General features: G+C 37.6%; 1 protein-coding gene across 2 annotated transcripts in view; it reads left to right on the top strand.

Annotated features, from left to right (window-relative positions):
* Positions 1–1456: 1456 nt before the first annotated feature.
* ulk4 (unc-51 like kinase 4) overlaps positions 1457–17142 on the top strand; it is a 117424-nt gene continuing 101738 nt past the window's right edge. The window contains exons 1-18 of one of the 2 annotated variants that reach the window (XM_066684051.1): positions 1457–1869; positions 2345–2493; positions 4155–4254; positions 4548–4687; positions 4923–5085; positions 5360–5461; positions 6333–6416; positions 6813–6888; positions 7041–7142; positions 7629–7726; positions 8770–8839; positions 9067–9133; positions 10473–10580; positions 10877–10937; positions 11022–11215; positions 12013–12059; positions 12974–13052; positions 16514–16621. In XM_066684051.1, the coding sequence (XP_066540148.1) occupies positions 2356–2493; positions 4155–4254; positions 4548–4687; positions 4923–5085; positions 5360–5461; positions 6333–6416; positions 6813–6888; positions 7041–7142; positions 7629–7726; positions 8770–8839; positions 9067–9133; positions 10473–10580; positions 10877–10937; positions 11022–11215; positions 12013–12059; positions 12974–13052; positions 16514–16621 (1737 nt within the window). In that variant the 5' untranslated portion in view covers positions 1457–1869; positions 2345–2355. Of the gene's footprint in view, positions 1870–2341; positions 2494–4154; positions 4255–4547; positions 4688–4922; positions 5086–5359; positions 5462–6332; positions 6417–6812; positions 6889–7040; positions 7143–7628; positions 7727–8769; positions 8840–9066; positions 9134–10472; positions 10581–10876; positions 10938–11021; positions 11216–12012; positions 12060–12973; positions 13053–16513; positions 16622–17142 lie in introns of both variants that reach the window. The other variant, XM_066684050.1, reaches the window with a different exon arrangement.

The following is a 17142-nucleotide window of genomic DNA, read 5'->3' as shown; positions in this document are numbered from 1 at the left end:
GTTATAAATGGGCCTCAAGTAATTAATGGCATAGGATATGGCTTCTTTAAAGCTGAACTCTCACAGCGAATCAAACAGCAACTTACCGAGGGATAAAGGGTGTTTCTGCAGATCTCTTCAAATGGCCTCCTCCTCCTCCTCCTATTATTCACCCCACTATGGCACTCTTCCTGCCGTTGACTACAACTAACACATTTGTCAACCGCTACTCGACAGGAGCTAAGTTACTTACAAGAGACTCTAAGGTTACTTCCTGAAAACCACCCCGTTACGACCCTGACTCTTGAGCTGAAAGTCTGCTCACATCCACAAAACAGGTCCTTTCTCCTTCCTCTGTATCAACTGAATAAAACGCCAGGAGTGGAAAGTAACCGTTTATAACCGCTGAGTTTTCACTGAGCATCTGTGTTCATTTCTCGCTGTCAGTCATCTGCCCGTGTTCTTGTTTAGTCCAAAAAAAATTAAGAAAGTTATCAGTTTAACCACGAAGTCGTTGTGGTGAATGCTCAGAGCCCTAAACCATGTCCCTCTTAAAAAGCCGGTACCTCGCCATAACACTCCCAGCAGTTCCAGCCTTTTTCCACCTCGCTCTCTCTCTCTCTCTCTCTCGTCCAGTGACGTCACCCGAATTCCCGCCTCCATGCCGATCTACCGCTGAGGGAGCGCTATGTTAAGAGCTAGAAATTGTAAAAAAAACGTAAACACGTATATATATATATATATATGTGTGTGTGTGTGTGTGTGTGTGTGTGTGTATTTTAAAGATTTTGTTAACATTCTAACCGCTTTAAAAATAAACATCACACAAAAAATGGAGACAATTTTTAATTTACCACATTATTGGAACACAGCAGCTCTCCTTCACATTTTGTGAAAACTTCCTGATAAATGATGCAATAAAAATGCTTCAAATTACTTGGAATGCTATTTTCCATTGACAAGTTGCTATTTTAGATATTTTACGTTGGACAATATATATTTTTTCTTTTATTTTTTTTTTCAGTTCTAAAGTATTAAATGTTTAAAAAGCAAAATACCTTTATTGCCTTCAATATTGAAAAAAGGGTGTTTTGCAGCAGCCTGTGTGATGAAAGATATTAGGTAGTCTCTGAAAGGTTTCAGAAAGCAGGGTTTCTCCGTTTAGCCAAATAACCTAAGCCCAACGTCAGTCTTGTCCAATAGAATTAGAGCTTAATTATGTGGTTAACTGAGAAGTCCTGCTTTCTGAAACAGGCCCTGTGCCTCTTCACTCGCGGCTCTGGGGACTATTACACAAAGCAGGATATCATTTGGACTTTATTTATTTGGCTAAAAAGTAAAAACCTGCTTTTGGAATATCCCCCCCCCCCGCTTTCCACAAACCAATGAACCGTTGAAAGTGCGCATGCGAACTGATCTTCTGTTGTGAGCGCGTGCTGTGTGTATCTTAGCAACGGCAGAACGGTTCAATAGCGGGTGAAAGCGAACACAGGAAAAGAAAATAAGATCATCACTCAGTATATATTTGTTGTATATTTTACACGTTTTTATTATAATCAGCGTTCGTAAAATCGAAATTAGCTCAAAATGTAACAATAGTTGGTGTTTTAATCTAATATCTAATGGTCGTTATAACAGACAACCCCATGTCGAAAAATAAAAAGGTCCAGTGTTGCTTCCGTCTGACAGCTGCTGCTGCTTTCGCGGTTTATCAACAAGTCCTTTAGATACTGAGTGTTAAATATTAAAGTTGGGTCATGATACAAAACTCGGGTTTGAGAAGCGCTCAAGGACGGGTCTGAGGTCGCTAGTTTTTTTCATTTAGTAACATTAATGTTACTGACATTTTAAGGAGTTCCAAGAAACTTCTATTTGCAGTTGGCTAGCGTTGTAAGTACTCGTTAGCTTCCATTGTGTGAATCTCAAAACGCTTTGTTCCCTAACATAATTATTGCCCTACATAGCTCTTAAAATAATGCCTCATGGACGCAGACAGTACACAACACAGTGCCATGTGAAATCTAGAGGCTTATGTTTAATAACCTACTGTATATTTAGTGAATAAAGTGCACAGTGTGTGTAGGGATTCATTGGATATTTCAGACATAGTAATTTGTGCGTCATATTTTCCTGTTTTTGCGAGTTAATGTTACTTGGCTAACTTGAATTCTTTCATACCCATAATTAGAATAATAAACATATCATTCACGCGTGTAATTTGTCTAAAATCCACATTAAAAGAAACTGACATTGGGGCAAGCAAGGAACTTTTAAATGCGAATATTTTTCATAACCAAATTTGTTAGAAAATTAAGAAGCATTTATAAGATTTGATAACATCAACTGTTTGTCTCTTTTGCAGTAGACGTTGCACAGATGGAGAATTTTATATTGTATGAAGAAATTGGACGAGGCAGCAAGTCAATTGTTTACAAGGGCCGAAGGAAAGGGAGCATAAATTTTGTAGCAATTGTCTGCAGCGAGAAATCTAAGAGGCCTGAATTAACCAACCATGTAAGTAATAAACTGGGGTGAGCAAGAAAGCAACAATACACCACCCGGTCAAAAACAGTGCATTTTAATATTTTACATGCATTTTCTAATTTTGTCAGTTCTACTAACAATCAGAATCAGAATCTCTTTATTTCGCCAGGTATGTTAAACATACTAGGAATTTGTCTTGGTGACAGCAACAAATGTATGACATGTAACACAGACTGTTAACAAACATAACTCTAAAAGAGGTACAATAAACAATAAATAAACTAAAGAATACAGTTAAGTACTAGAAAAAAAAAAAAGCGTTAAGACATAAATTAGACAACATAAAGTATAAAATCTATACTGTACAGATATGAGTATGAATATAAATGTTTCCAAATATTCCTGAAGTAGGTTATATTATATATTGTTGTAGGAGTTACAGAAATAGAACTTCTGTACAGCTGTGCAAAATAGCAAAGTGCAAGTGAGTAAAGTGTCCTGTTCAGTGCAGTTAAGTCCAGTCAGTTTAGTTCAGTGGTTTGGAGACTCAGAGGTGTTCACTATGGTTGTGTCGTGTTGTGCTGGTTTTGATGGTCCTTAGTCTTCTACCAGAAGGGAGAGACTGGAAGAGGTGATGTCCAGGATGTGAGGGGTCAAGCGTAATTTTGTGAGCGCGTTTCCTCACCCTGCTGGTGTGGATCTCCTGAAGCGTTGGCAGGTTACATCCAATGATCTTCTCTGCTGATCTGATGATGTGCTGGAGCCTGGCTCTTTCTTGTGAGGTAGAGGAACCAAACCAGGTGGTTATGGATGAGGTGATGATGGACTCGATGATCGCTGTGTAGAACTGGATCATCAGGGTCTGTGGCAGGTCAAATTTCTTGAGCTGTCTCAAGAAGAACATTCTCTGCTGAGAATACAGGTGCACTTGGTAGTTATGCTCTTACACCTCTTTCATTTTGTTGTTCAGTAGTCAGGGTCCTCGCAGGTATGATTTAGGTGTCTCTTTTGCTGTTTTGAGTGAAACACGTAGTAGATGCAAAGTCAGAGACTGAAGCTAATCTGTTGCTGCTCAGTGGTTGCAGGATGCTGTTGGGCAGATGTTTATGCTCTTTGGACATTTCTCAATCATGCGCTGAAACTGAGGTATTTTGCTGTGCTGTGTCTGATCAACTTGTTCCAGTGAAACATCTCAGTGCTGCTGTGTTGAGAATGATCCACCACCCAAATGATACCTGCTCTGTGGTGGTCCTTAGAAGGTCCTGACCATTAAAGAGCAAGAGTAAAAGTGGGTAACAAGGTATTCAAATGAACTACATTTATGTGCTAAGAGGAGTTGATAAAATTGTTGATGATTGTAGAACACTGCGAATGTATGATCATTTTTGGCCAAATCATGTGTCATATTATGATAATTCAAGACATTTTCCAGATATGTGATGCATATATTTTGGAGTACAGACACATCACACGGTGCTTTATTTAAAAATTGCCATTAAACACTTGCGGCTCACTGATTTTAATTCAAAATTTCACTGTGTGTTGCACTGTATGTAATTAAAGGGGACTGATTCAGTATTGTTGTAGCACTGATTATATCATTATATGGCGATTTTTATTTATTAATTAATTTTTTTTTTTTTGCCCTCACTCTCTCTCTTATTTGATCCATATATCTATGGTATTAACAGGTGCGACTTGCTCATGATATCAAGCATGACAACGTGGTCTCTTTCTATGAGTGGTATGAGACAAGTAATCACCTATGGCTGGTAGAGGAGTTGTGCACAGGTAACATATTAGAAATGGCCATTATGTAGTAGCCATGTATATGAATTTCATATTTTTTTGCATGTTTGTCACTCTTAAATGTTTCAGATCATCAAACAAATTTAAATATTATTCAAAGACACACAAGTAAACACAAAATGTAGTTTTTAAATTAAGTTTTTTTTATTAAGGTAGAGAAAAAAATCCAAACTTACATGGCACTGTAATTTGTGGTTATTTTCCCCAGTGTTTACCTGCAAAGTGAAAACAAAAAACATATTTCATTTTGGTGAACTGCTATATTTTTCCTTTAGGAGGAACATTACAAGCAGTTATTTCCCAGGATGAATGCTTATCTGAAGAAGTTGTGTGTGAATTTGCTATGGACTTAATTAAAGGACTTAAGTACATACATGACTGTGGCATAGTGTTCTCCGACCTTACCCCTGCTAAGGTATGCTACCATGTAAAGTGAAAGTAGGCTTATATAAATTTAAGATATGTTTATGTTTGAACCAAGCCCTGATGAATTATGCATTGTAGGAAATGTAAACAAAAATATTTTTGCATTTGTGGCTTAGCAGTAACACCTGATAGATAAAGCCTGTTTCACTGGTAGCTAAAACGTTGACATTCCTATATTCATAACTGATAAAATATGTCTGCAAATGTATGATGTTTGTGTACAGATTTTGCTGGATGGCCCAGGCACTCTAAAATATGCTAATCTCTGCCTGGCAAAAGTACAAGGGGAAAACCTGGAGGAGTTTTTTGGGCTTGTAATGTCAGAGGATGGAGGAGACAGCAAAGATTGTGCCACACCTAAGAAAAATATAAAAAACCGAACCCAAGGTCCTCACTTACCATCAATAATTACATTTAGATATGGATGTTTTCTAAACTTGCATTTTAACGTGATAGAAAATGTAGGTACATTTATCTAGTCATTCATTCAGTGTCTGTAACTGCTGATACAGTAAATACATTAGCAATAAAGACATTTTAGTATTCACAGCAACCTAATTATATTTACCTTATTTAACATTTAAGGAAACATTAGATACTGTGGTGTTCATATAATCTTTTACTGTACAGGTCATTCTCAAATTTCTATGATCTCTTTCAGGCTCCCCTCTATACTGTGCTCCAGAGGTGCTGAGAGGTGAAAGCACTAGCTTCTTCAGTGATCTATGGGCATTGGGTTGCATTCTCTATGAGATGTTTACAGGTCAGAATATAAAAAAAAGATTAAAAATATGTATTACTATTTGAGTGACTATTATGACTATTATATACTATTATTGAGTTATGAACGAAGCAGTCAAGAGCCAGTGAACAGAATAATTTATTATACGCCTCCATCCATATGACATGACTACTAAACCCATGAGTGCAGCTACTGACAACAGACTGATGCACACAGCTTTAGATTATTGTATGTGGCTCGTAAGCCACAGCATGTTGAAATCTCATTTCCTGAACTGAGGCTGGGCACACCGGAGTTCCACTCAATTTGGATCAATAATTTTTTTTCCGTGAAACTCTTTTGTCCTCTTCTGAATAAGAGCAGTTTCTTGCACACATCTCAAACGTGTTCAAATACTACTGACACTCTGTTCCTGATGTGCTATAATCATTTTTATTCATGAATAATATAATATAACTTCAGCTACTGCTCAACGTTTCACATTTTCACTCTAAATAATTTTTGGAATATTCAGAATTTATTTTCTGTTTGGTATTTTCCTAGTACAGAAAACAAATAAAGCTGAGGTTTATGTCATCTACAGTGGTACCTGATCTTGAAGTACCAACTCCCCATCACGTTTGAGTGTTTTCACTGTTTCAACCTGTTTCAACACATATGTTCCACATAATTAGCAAATCTACAAGACCTTTTTGAGTTTGTGTGTTTGTTAGAGCAGAGAAGATAGTAGGTGGGTTCCAAAGCCTAGTTTGCATTTTTTTTGCCATGTTCACTGAAGCAAGTTGTTACATGTGACACAGCAGCATTCATGATTTGTTTTCTTTTTTTGGGGGGATATTACAGTATGACTAAAGCAATTTCATATTGTCCTTTTGTCTTTTGTTCCCTGCAGGATACCCACCTTTCTTCTCTGAGAGCTTTACTGATTTGGTTGATCTGATTTTATATGAAGATCCCCCACTTGCAGTGCAAAAAGGTTTATTCTTCACATTTGTCAAGTGCTTTATAATGAATTATATGGCGATATTGGGCAGGGCTCTGACTCACGGCAGAGATCCCGGTGTGCACAGTGGCTCCCTGTTGTGCTTGGGTCTGTTCATGTGAGAGAGAGCTTTTATTAATGTTTTGAGTTTTTTGTGTGTGTGCATATGACTGCTATGTGATGATTTACATGGACAGTGCAGTATCCACCCTCAGTGAGACTTATCTGGTGGTGGATAAGGTTCTGCTTGTCATCGTCATACACCAAGCCCAAATAATTCCCTGTCCCTTATTCCCTATTTAGGATAATAAAAGAGAATTTATTCTAAGGCAAGTTTGTCAATTTACATTTTATATTATAATGTAGTAATTAACATATTTATTTTTGAAGGTCCCACTTCTTCACAGCCCAGTCCAGAGTTTCAAAGCCTGCTGAAAGGTCTGCTGCAAAAAGACCCTGTAAATAGGTATTTACACTGCATATATTAAATGAGAGCAATAATTTGTAGTATCCTTGCTTTGAAAACAAGCAGATTAAAAAGCTATAGTCTTTCCACATCACTAAATCTTTCACAATGCATCAGCTTAGAAGAGATGCTAATATCAATATTCCATACAGGCTAAACTGGGAACAGTTGTTGCTGCACCCTTTTTGGAGGGGAGCATTTTCAGTGGAGGCCTCCACAGAGGCTACTGAAGATGATGATGCTGTTAGGTCCAGGTAATTTTCATTGTTGTGATATTGTCTGCCATTTTCTGTCTACTCATTTCTCCTTTCAGTAAAATTATGTGGATTATTTTAGCATTGCCAACAGTAACTGAATAGGCCAGAAAAAAAAGGCTATGGTGAGTCACTGAGGGGCCTTGCAGGCTAAAAGGGGTTAATTTTCAAGATAGATTATGATAATAATTTTCAGTTTGAAATTCTGCTTTAAAATTTTTATGACAGCAAAGTCCTCAGCATGTGCACATCATAAATACATTGTATTCAAAACAATCTGATGATTTATTATCTTTATAACTTTAGCTTCCTTTTTTGCTATTTTGAACAGTTGGTGATAAAGGGATAACAGATGAATATGGGCATTCACTAGGAGTCAGAATTGAAATTAACCCACCGTATGCTTGCATTGTGTGTACGTGTGTGTGTGTGTGTGTGTGTGTGTGTGTGTGTGTGTGTGTGTGTGTGTGTGTGTGTATTTTTTAGCGTGCACTTGGAGTCGGTATCCTCTCAGGCAGCAATAGATGCCCAGATGACAGCAGCTGCTCTTGCTAACTCACAGCTCAGCAAGTCCTTTACATTAGGTAATGTGGCAGGCATGAGACTGTACATGTACTGCTCAAGCTTACTGAGATTCTGTGTCTGTCTGATATTGTGCATACTCCCTGAGCTCACATTTTAGGAGACACTTTAGATTATTTTGTCTGTTGTTCATTGTGTTTATTTGAAATTGAGCAACATACCATTTCAGAACAGTGGCTTATTAGCTGTTAGCCAATGAAGTTTATGCATTTGTTTGGGAAAAGAAAAGTTTGTAATTTTTGCTTCACACAAAGCACAAACAATACACTTGGGTGGCATCCTGATATCTGGACCTTTTGTGTATGAAAAAATAACCTAGGTGTTCCAAACAAGGAGGCAACATTGCCTTTGCTGTTTTATAAATAGACTTCCCTCCAGGACCCACTGATGTCATGGCACATTATTTTTCACCACATACTGAATGCTTCTATCAGAGATTAGGAATAAACAAACCATTAACCAGCAGTTCGCTTATGATTTATTTTTTATGTCATTATAAATCCATGGAACACATTAATACATAGAACAGGTACTCATAGAAGAAATGTAGAACAAAAATGCAAAAATTGCTAAAAAGCTGTTATTAATAGGCCTTTAAAGCTGCATTTATCATTGTTCCCATCATAGACTTATCTGATCATGACTATAATATTCTACACTTGTTTTGTCTATGCTGTTCTGTACACGTCTCAAATTCCAGTAGTACTTTGCTGTCCATGAGTGCATACACGTGTTCATACACTCAGGGATTAGAATGCACTTGGTTAATACCACAAAAGAGGCCGTAGGGCAGTGTCATAAAGACACGCAACATGATGGAAGAGAGAGATTATGTAAATATGTGTATGATTTTTATGTATTATGGACACAGTGCAGTACTTTCAGTTGTAATGTTAGGCACACTTTGTTTTAGCTCTGAACAGGGCAAAGCAAAACTGAACTCTTTCAATCTCTGTATGAGTTTATTGTGAAATTAAGTTAGTCTGTTTTGATTGTTCTCATTAATTAATTAATTATATGTGAATTGTTTCATCTCTTTCAACAGACAATGTGATCGAGTTTAGACCAAAGTCTGTGTCAGACATAGATGCCAGAGAATCTATTTTCCTCCTCAGGTATGCCTGTCTACACAGAGCTCCTTCACAGAGTCTCCAGCTTAGCAGTATGGTATAATGTAGACTACCACTTCATGTTTGCAGTTAATTAATTTACATTTACATTTTAACTTATGCATGTTTAACCTGTTTGTTATGGTTATATCTTTAATTGATTTATAATTGAATTAGAAATGTTGGGAAATATTTACAGAATTAGTTCTGTTTTATTATATGTTTGATGACAGTTCATGTCCAACTCCCAGAACAAGCAGCACTGTCAAAGAGACAAACAACATGGACGTCAAGACGGAAGTAAATACACACAAAATCCACCGCTTTTAATGCAGTTTCACGGAACATGCTTTGTTTAATTTGGATATGAAAATAACTACACAGGGCCCAGGCTTGTGTATATTTAATGCACATTTACAATTGATTTGCCATAATCTGTTGGTGGAGAAAAGTAAAATATAAAATGTGGCATGAGCCACATTTTTTAAATATATTTATTAAATTTATTATTATTATTATTATTATTATTATTATTATTATTATTATTATTTATTTATTTTTTTTTTATCTTTTTGAACTTTTGAATCTTTTGAACTCAGCAAATTTATTGAAAATTTAAGCCCAACTGATAGAAAGAAAAGTAAGAGATATTCCTGTTGGATGATTCAAAACCTGAGTTTAAATTATCCTGCTAACGCTGAAATCCTGCTTTGTGGAATACTCCCAGAATTGTCCAAAGTTGCAAACCTGTGAACGTTGGGTAGTTTTTGGTTGGTGATGTCACGGCACCACCCAGTGGATGATCAGGGAATTGGTATTTACTTGAATTCCTCAGACGTCAAACCGCATCGTCCGAAAGTCAACTCTTCCAAAACAGTTTCTAAAACACTATATAGACACTATAAGTCCAAATTTTGCTTCTTTAGTACATAGGTATTGCTATGAGTCTAAGATTGGACTGAAGACTGGAAGTGAATAGAATTTGTAAATGCTTTCCCAAATGTTAATATACTTCATTCAAAATATATTTCAGTATGCCTCATACACTTTATATACAGCTTTTGACTATGACTATTGCACAGACTGGCCATTTGTACATTTAATCTGAAACGTTTCTGGTCCTGTTCCATGTTTTATGGGAAGCCAGAGTCCAAGAGTATCATCTTGCATTGGAAAAAGTGGATTCTGGATAATCATCTTGTTTTTCATCTGATTGTGTTGAGACAAATTTGTGGGAATGTACTGACTATGAACAAAGTGGAAAAGTAAATACTGACTTCCAAGGTTTGTTATCAACATTAACTTCATAGCTCTAGCTCTTAAATAAATAAGCACAATTTAGACTCTAAACTTCTCTTTGCTGTTCAACTGCATTTGGGGATAATGGAAAGTCATGAATATAATTTTTTTTGGTGAAACAGTTGCTATAAGATACCTGCCCATGACCTGCTCCAAAATTATAATATAGATTAAAGACAAAATTATGGTAACTGAGCATGAATGATTATCTTAAACACACACACCAACAAAGATGTGCCAAGAATATTGTTGAAAATAACTTTTATGCAAACTGCATATATAATTTTTTTACACTTTAATAGTAATGTATATTTTATTCTGTGTGGTGCTTGTATCTCAGGACAGCAGTGTTTTGGAGGATTTTCAGAGTGATGTGTGTGCTAACATAAAAGCACTCTTATACACAGACTCAGACCTGACTGTGACTCCTGTCATGGACAATCCTAAGGTAAACCATCTTTTGTTTCTGTAAAGCGCTGTTAGACAAGGATGGGGCTGCTTGTCTGCAAATCTAATTTTAACATTCAGAATTTAAAGACAACGTGATTGAAACATCATAAAAGAAGAGTACATTAGTCTATGGTTATATAGGCAAAGAGTATATGTCTTTCACTGGCGATTTTGAGAAAGAAAATTTAGAGTGTTTTTTAAATATATATATATATATATATATATATATATATATATATATATATATATTTTTTTTTTATTCATGTTGACAGGCTGTTTCTTTTATTTCCTCAGATTCTCAAAACTGCCCCCATCCGTTTTGACTCTAAAACACTGTGTGTGACGGCATATTCAGGTGGGATGTGCCATTGTAAGTTTTTGAAAACATTTTTAAGCTTTCCTTAAAACTTACAATCTCTCGCTCTCTCTCTCTCTCTAGTGGAACGTTTGGCCTGTCTGAGCTCAGGTGATTGGTCTGCGTTTCTGCAGCAGGTGTGCAATGTGCTGGAGTCAGTGGACCGGCCTGGAACTGTAGCCATCACAGCCCCTCGTGCTAAACTTAACCTGCTCTGCTACCTGTGCTGCGTCAGCGGCCACAGAGACACAGCTACTCGCCTCATGCACTCCCAGCTGGTGAGACTGCCTCCAAGTACAGTCAAACATAGACACCTGCTGTGATTCTATGAAACTCTGTATATATAACACATCTAGTGATAGCCTTGAAGGTATTTTTATAGTATGTGCTTTCTGTGAGAAGACGAAGGTTTTAATAGTTCTTAAGCATATCGAATGGAGTCTATAGAAGATGTTAGACGTGTGTAGTTGGTGACATTTCTTGGATTATTGCACACCTAATGGAATTAGGTGTTTTTTTTAGTTAACTTTGTTCAGTCAGTAGTAGCGGAGAGATTCAGATTTGACCCAAGCTTTAGTTTTGGCATAGGTGTGTGTCCAGCTGAATGGGAAGTGGAACAATAGTCAATTAGGTGGTTGCCACTGACTAATTTCAAACTGAAAATGAGTTTCCTTTTCCTGTGCTTTTATGGGAGTGCCTGCACCACTTTTTATATCTCAGTAAATTGTTATAGAGTGACGAATAAAGAAAGGAACTGCTGTTCCATAAATCCTCAATGTTTTGAGGTATTTTGAAAGGAAAATGGAGAGTATATAAATAAAATCTACTGCATCAGACCACTAGGTGGCCACCATCAACCGTGTTCACCTGCATGTGCCATTCTCTTTTTGCCCGTACAGGAGAAAAGAAAAAAAAAACAATGGCATTTTTACAAAATAGACAACTATTTAATGTGTATCAGAAAGAGTAGCTACATTTACATAAGAGAACATCTTGCATTTTTCTGTTCTCTGTTGCTGTCTGTCTGTTCTCTCTCTCTCTCTCTCTCTCTCTCTCTCTTTAACACTTTTTCCAGTTTCCAGTACTGACCCAGCAACTGAAGCAAGCCCCTAACTGGGATGTGTAAGTATGACCCTAGAGCAAGCATGATTATTTATTAATTGCCCTACTTTGAATTGTTCACCATCTTATAGGACAGTTCAGTCAACACACAAACACACCTACATTTACATTATGAATAAGCGTGTTGTAGTTCTTCTGTCATTTTTCAACATAAATTAAATCAAATGCTGAAATATATCAAACGTTTATAGTCCTCGTGTCCGAGTTGTTTCTTGTGGGTGATCCGGTTTTGTCCCATGGTCCAAAAACACACCTTTGTAGGTGGATTGGCTACTCAAAAATGTCCATAGGTGCAAGCGTGTGAGGAAACGTGTGTGTTACCACAAAGCATCATCATTACATTTTGCATAAAACAATATTATTTTCCCCTATATTTCATTATGGGTAGGTTTATTTATTTATTTATTTATTTAGGAAGCTGTCACAAATATTTAATGTACATTAGTAAACACATTATGTGTGATTTTTAGGCAGCATTGCATGATTGATCCTAAAAAAACAAATTAGTGTGGATAATTTCACTAGCTAATATTCATAACTATATTCATTTCACTTCACTAATCACTAATGTATCACTTCACATAATTAAAGTGTTTAATCAGTAACACGAATTTAGATTAGGTTGTTTGTACAACATGTACTGGTAATCAGCTAATGAAATAAATTTTAGCTCTAACAAAAATGAGTGTGTCTCTCAAAGCTTCTGTTTATTATGAAATGAGAGGGAGGAGATTTCAAATCATACATTGCTGTCATGCAAATTAACTAACCATTCTAACTAAACCCCTCATCAGATCTTTTTTATTAAGTAACTAAGACAGCCCAATATATTTAATGCTGGTTTTAACTTATTTAAAGCCCAATATTACCTAATGAACTGTAAATATTATAAATATTATTATTATGTCTTGTAGGAAAACCAAAGTCATGAGAGTCATTGGCTTGTTGGCTTATCATTGCACCGAGCTCAGAGACGATGTTCCTGTTGTAGAAGTAAGATTTGTTTACATAACCCTGTTTGCTTTCAGCACATGTTGGTTTATACACTGTACCAGGTATCTTGCCTCGCTACCAAACATGTATGTCATAACATCTGCAATGTCTTTTCCTTTAATCACTTGTTCAAGGTTATCAGCATATTACATGATTTAGAAAGAAAACTCAGCTTTACAGGAGCTGAAGTAAACACTTGCCCATTCAAGAATGGCTAATTTTGAATGTGTTTTGCTCACAAATAAAACTAAAGCATTTTGTAATTTGAATTAATACATAGTGAAACTGATGTGTCTTACTTCTGTATTTGATTATACCAGGGAATCTTGGATGCAGCAAACAGATTTTTAGCTTTTCAACGTCATTTTTGAATTCTTTGTCCACCCTGGTGCAGGAATACTTACATCACCATGGAAAGTGGTGAATTAAAATACGCCTGCAGGTGTCACTCTAGCATCAGCACAGTAGCATATTCTCAGATACCATACTTGAGAAATTTGGGTAAAACAAAATTATTTCTTATAGCTATCCATAGTACAAGAAGTCCAGCACTGACAAAACACTTTCCAAGACAGTCACAAACCAGTGTAGTAAGGACATGCATCATGCTCAGACATGTTAATAAAAGCATTAACAAAATCATCAAAGGCTCCACACAGACTCTGTAGGTAATGATTTCAAAAGCGGCATTCTATTTGATGTCAAAGCGGATGCCTCCCATCTTGATCCTGAGTTTACACAGGTTTACCATGAGTTCATGTACCGACTTGCCCGCTTTTCTATTGCTGAAAAAATAAAGAAGCGCCTCCAGGACCTGAAAGGGACCATGCCACAATGGCTGTCAGCCGCATTTTACCAAGGCTTAGTATTTGGGAGTGAGCAGCAGACTCATGCATGCGCATTGCCTCTCCCCTCACTCTTCCCAGCGCTCGCTCAAAAATGTTCTACTCCAGCCACCCGCCATTTTAGGCACAGCAGGCTGATGCTGAGAAAAGCTGGGGATCCCGAGTCTGTGTATGGCTCTCTACAGGGATCCTGCAACTGAAACGGCTGCTCCTGTCATGGCGATTTTTGTCTCAGGGTTTCTCTTTGTTCACAACGAGAAAGGCAGTGCTGCTTTCGAATGCTTTCTCACCACTGTCCAGGGGGCTGCAGTTAGGCAAATCTGCTCTGAGGACAGTTTTGGCGACACATTTTAAGTTGTATCCAGTGTTTATGGCAGACGGATGGTGAAAATGTGCGCTAGTGGCAGGGTGTGGTGCTCAGCTCTAATGTAAACTGTGCTGTCTCTGCCACTGAAGATAGTCAGCTGACATTCAACCATTGGTCAGAAAGCAACAGCTGAAGGAAACTTTGGGTTAATTTGTTGTCATGGCAACGATGAAAGCCTCTATAAATAGACATGTCACACAGGCTTTACTTCAGGAGAGTGGAAATTACAGAATTATAGCTGGAGCAAAGTTTCCCTCTCAATTCTCTCCCTGTCTGTGGCTATTTCTCCTCTCCATCTCTTGCTCTCTCTCTCTCTCTCTCTCTCTCTCTCTCTCTCTCTTTGTTATAGGTTTATAATTCTCTTTGAGACTTCCCCACTATGTTCTCCGTGAATACTTGAGCACTAGTCTAATGAACTGGTAAATTAATCATTGTCCCTGGCACAGACGCCCATCCCTAGTGCCACTACCCTAAATTCAAATCTCTCACAGGAGCCTGATAACACTGCCCTTAGCCAGTCCCCTTCAGCCTTAGCCAGGGTTGGAGAATGGTTTAAAAGAGTCTGCGAATGTTTTGCAGTGTCTTTACATATTTAGAATGGGGCTCTGCAAGCGCTTTTTCACTACATATGCATCATTATCAGTGTCTAATCTAAATCTAGCCTTAGTTAGTATGTGGAGACTCTGCAATCACTGCAGCCTCAGGGAGTGAATGTTTCATCATTAAGTTCTGTGCTATTGACGAGCAGTCAGAAAGTATCAAGGTTATAATGTGTAGCTTCTGCAGTGTGCTGTTTAGCTGAGAGTCTGCCTGGCTTGGCAAGCAGCGTCGATGAACTGTACTTTACCTGAATATTACCCTGTCACTGTGGCCTTCAGTAGACCAGCTAGTTTGGAATTATTTCTTTTTACTTTAAAATTCAGGGTTTCAGGGTTTTTTATTTGTAGCTGAAACGCGCTCAGACTCCAGATACCATGTAAATAATATTTGGCAATGTGCATGTAGGAGTAGGAGTGAAATACTAAGGGCTTATTTCACACTTCAGGTTCAGTACTAGTAAAGCATATCTTGAAATATATTAATTAAAATGCATGGCCTTATAAAGCAACACCCACGCACGTATTTGAATATCCATCTGATCGGCACAAACAGGCGGCAAATATGTCCTCAAATGCTGCTGTTATCACTGCCTTTGGTAGAACATTACTGTGCAAGTTATGGCTAGTAAGCCATTCTTTATTTCATATATATATATATATATATAGTTTAATTTATAAATTATTTTGATGAGAGAGTCTTAGAGCTCTCACTCTACAAGATTTTTTGTTTTGTTTATTTAATTATTTGAATATGTATTTATATTTTTTCTCTGAAATAATGCTCAGATACTGGTCACAGCATTAGTTAGGGTAAATCTTTGCCATGCAGGTGTGAGGAATCATCACTTTAGAGCTGATCCTGGATCAGCCTCCCTACTCCCACCCGTGATCTCCAGCACTATCAGCTGCAGCCCAGAGCTCATCCAAAGCAGCCGTATGAGCCAGTTTTCCACCCACAGCTGTGGAGCAGAGAGAGCCCTGCAGTGCTGCTTAACGCTGCCCGGGCTTCTGCAGCCTGCAGCCGTGATGCTCTTTAAACCAGTGCTACAGGGTGTGTGTGCGTGTGTGTGTGTGTGTGTGCGTGCGGATGGGTTTGTGTGTGTGTTGATGATGATAATAATGTGTTAAAGGGGAGGTGTGTGGGTATTGGGAAGAATAAGACAGCTTAGCCTTGTTTGTTTTCCCTCTGTAACGGGGAATCATCAACGTGTGCCTCTCGCTGCCAAGGCGCATCAAACGCAGTCACCAACATCTGTTCCCTGCAAAGTCATCATTTATGGGACTTTACCAGCACGACACTACAGAGGCCCTATTTGCATAGCACCCTGCTGTGAGAGCTGCCGCAGTGAGAGAAAGAGAGCACATCCACCAGCAGCCCACATCCGACTACTGAGACAGATAGAGGGAGGAATAAATGCTAATGCCAATGGAGGCTGGAGGGATTGTTTAGCATCTGTTATTATCAGGAATATTTTAAAATGGAAAAAAAAAATAAAATAAAGGGCTTTTTAACTTCAAATTTCACTCCCGTATAGATATATGTAATTAGTTGCCAATTCCTTCATTCTAGAAAATACCAATGTAGCTTTTTGCTTTACATACTACATCAGTTGTATTGTTTTTTGCTAATCTTTGCCATCTACTATTCAGGCTGTGGCCATGTTCACTGAGCTTATTCGGGATAACTTCAGGAACAGCAAGCTGAAGCAATGCCTTTTGCCACCACTAGGGGAGCTACTCTACCTTATTGCTACTCAGGTAAAAGGAATTTAGATTTATTTGCATGGGCATTTACTGAGCATTAACCCCTAGTGTTTACTTGAGAAACTTTTTTTCTTCAGAACTGCCATCTCTTGGTTTAACTTGTGTACTGGGATGTTAGCTTAATTTCACAACAGCACATGCAAATAGCCATTTAGTAATTTATAGTGTACAATTAATTCATTCATATCTGCAAATGGAATTCTCTTCAGAAAATGTTTTTGTATAGATCTAACCCAAAAGAGCACATTTTTTACTTAGAAAATGAATGCGGACTGAGATTTATGTGATTTACATGAGTTTTCAGTTTCCATAACTTTAATATGCCAACACCAAGCTGATCTCATGAAATGTTTCTATTCTTCGCTTATTTTGCTGTAGTGTTTGGTAGTTTAAACAAGTAATGCTGAATAAATTGTTTGTTCTGTTTGTAGTCAGTGAAAGTGCAGTGGGAATTACCTAATCCGAGAAAAGGTTAGAAACCATGTATGAGTGGTGTTATGTTCTGGGTTTGGTTG

The sequence above is a fragment of the Hoplias malabaricus genome, chromosome 10, assembly GCF_029633855.1.
Source record: "Hoplias malabaricus isolate fHopMal1 chromosome 10, fHopMal1.hap1, whole genome shotgun sequence".
Classification (NCBI taxonomy): domain Eukaryota; kingdom Metazoa; phylum Chordata; class Actinopteri; order Characiformes; family Erythrinidae; genus Hoplias; species Hoplias malabaricus.
Note: the sequence above shows the minus strand (reverse complement) of the source record. Positions and strands in the feature narration are given on the sequence as shown.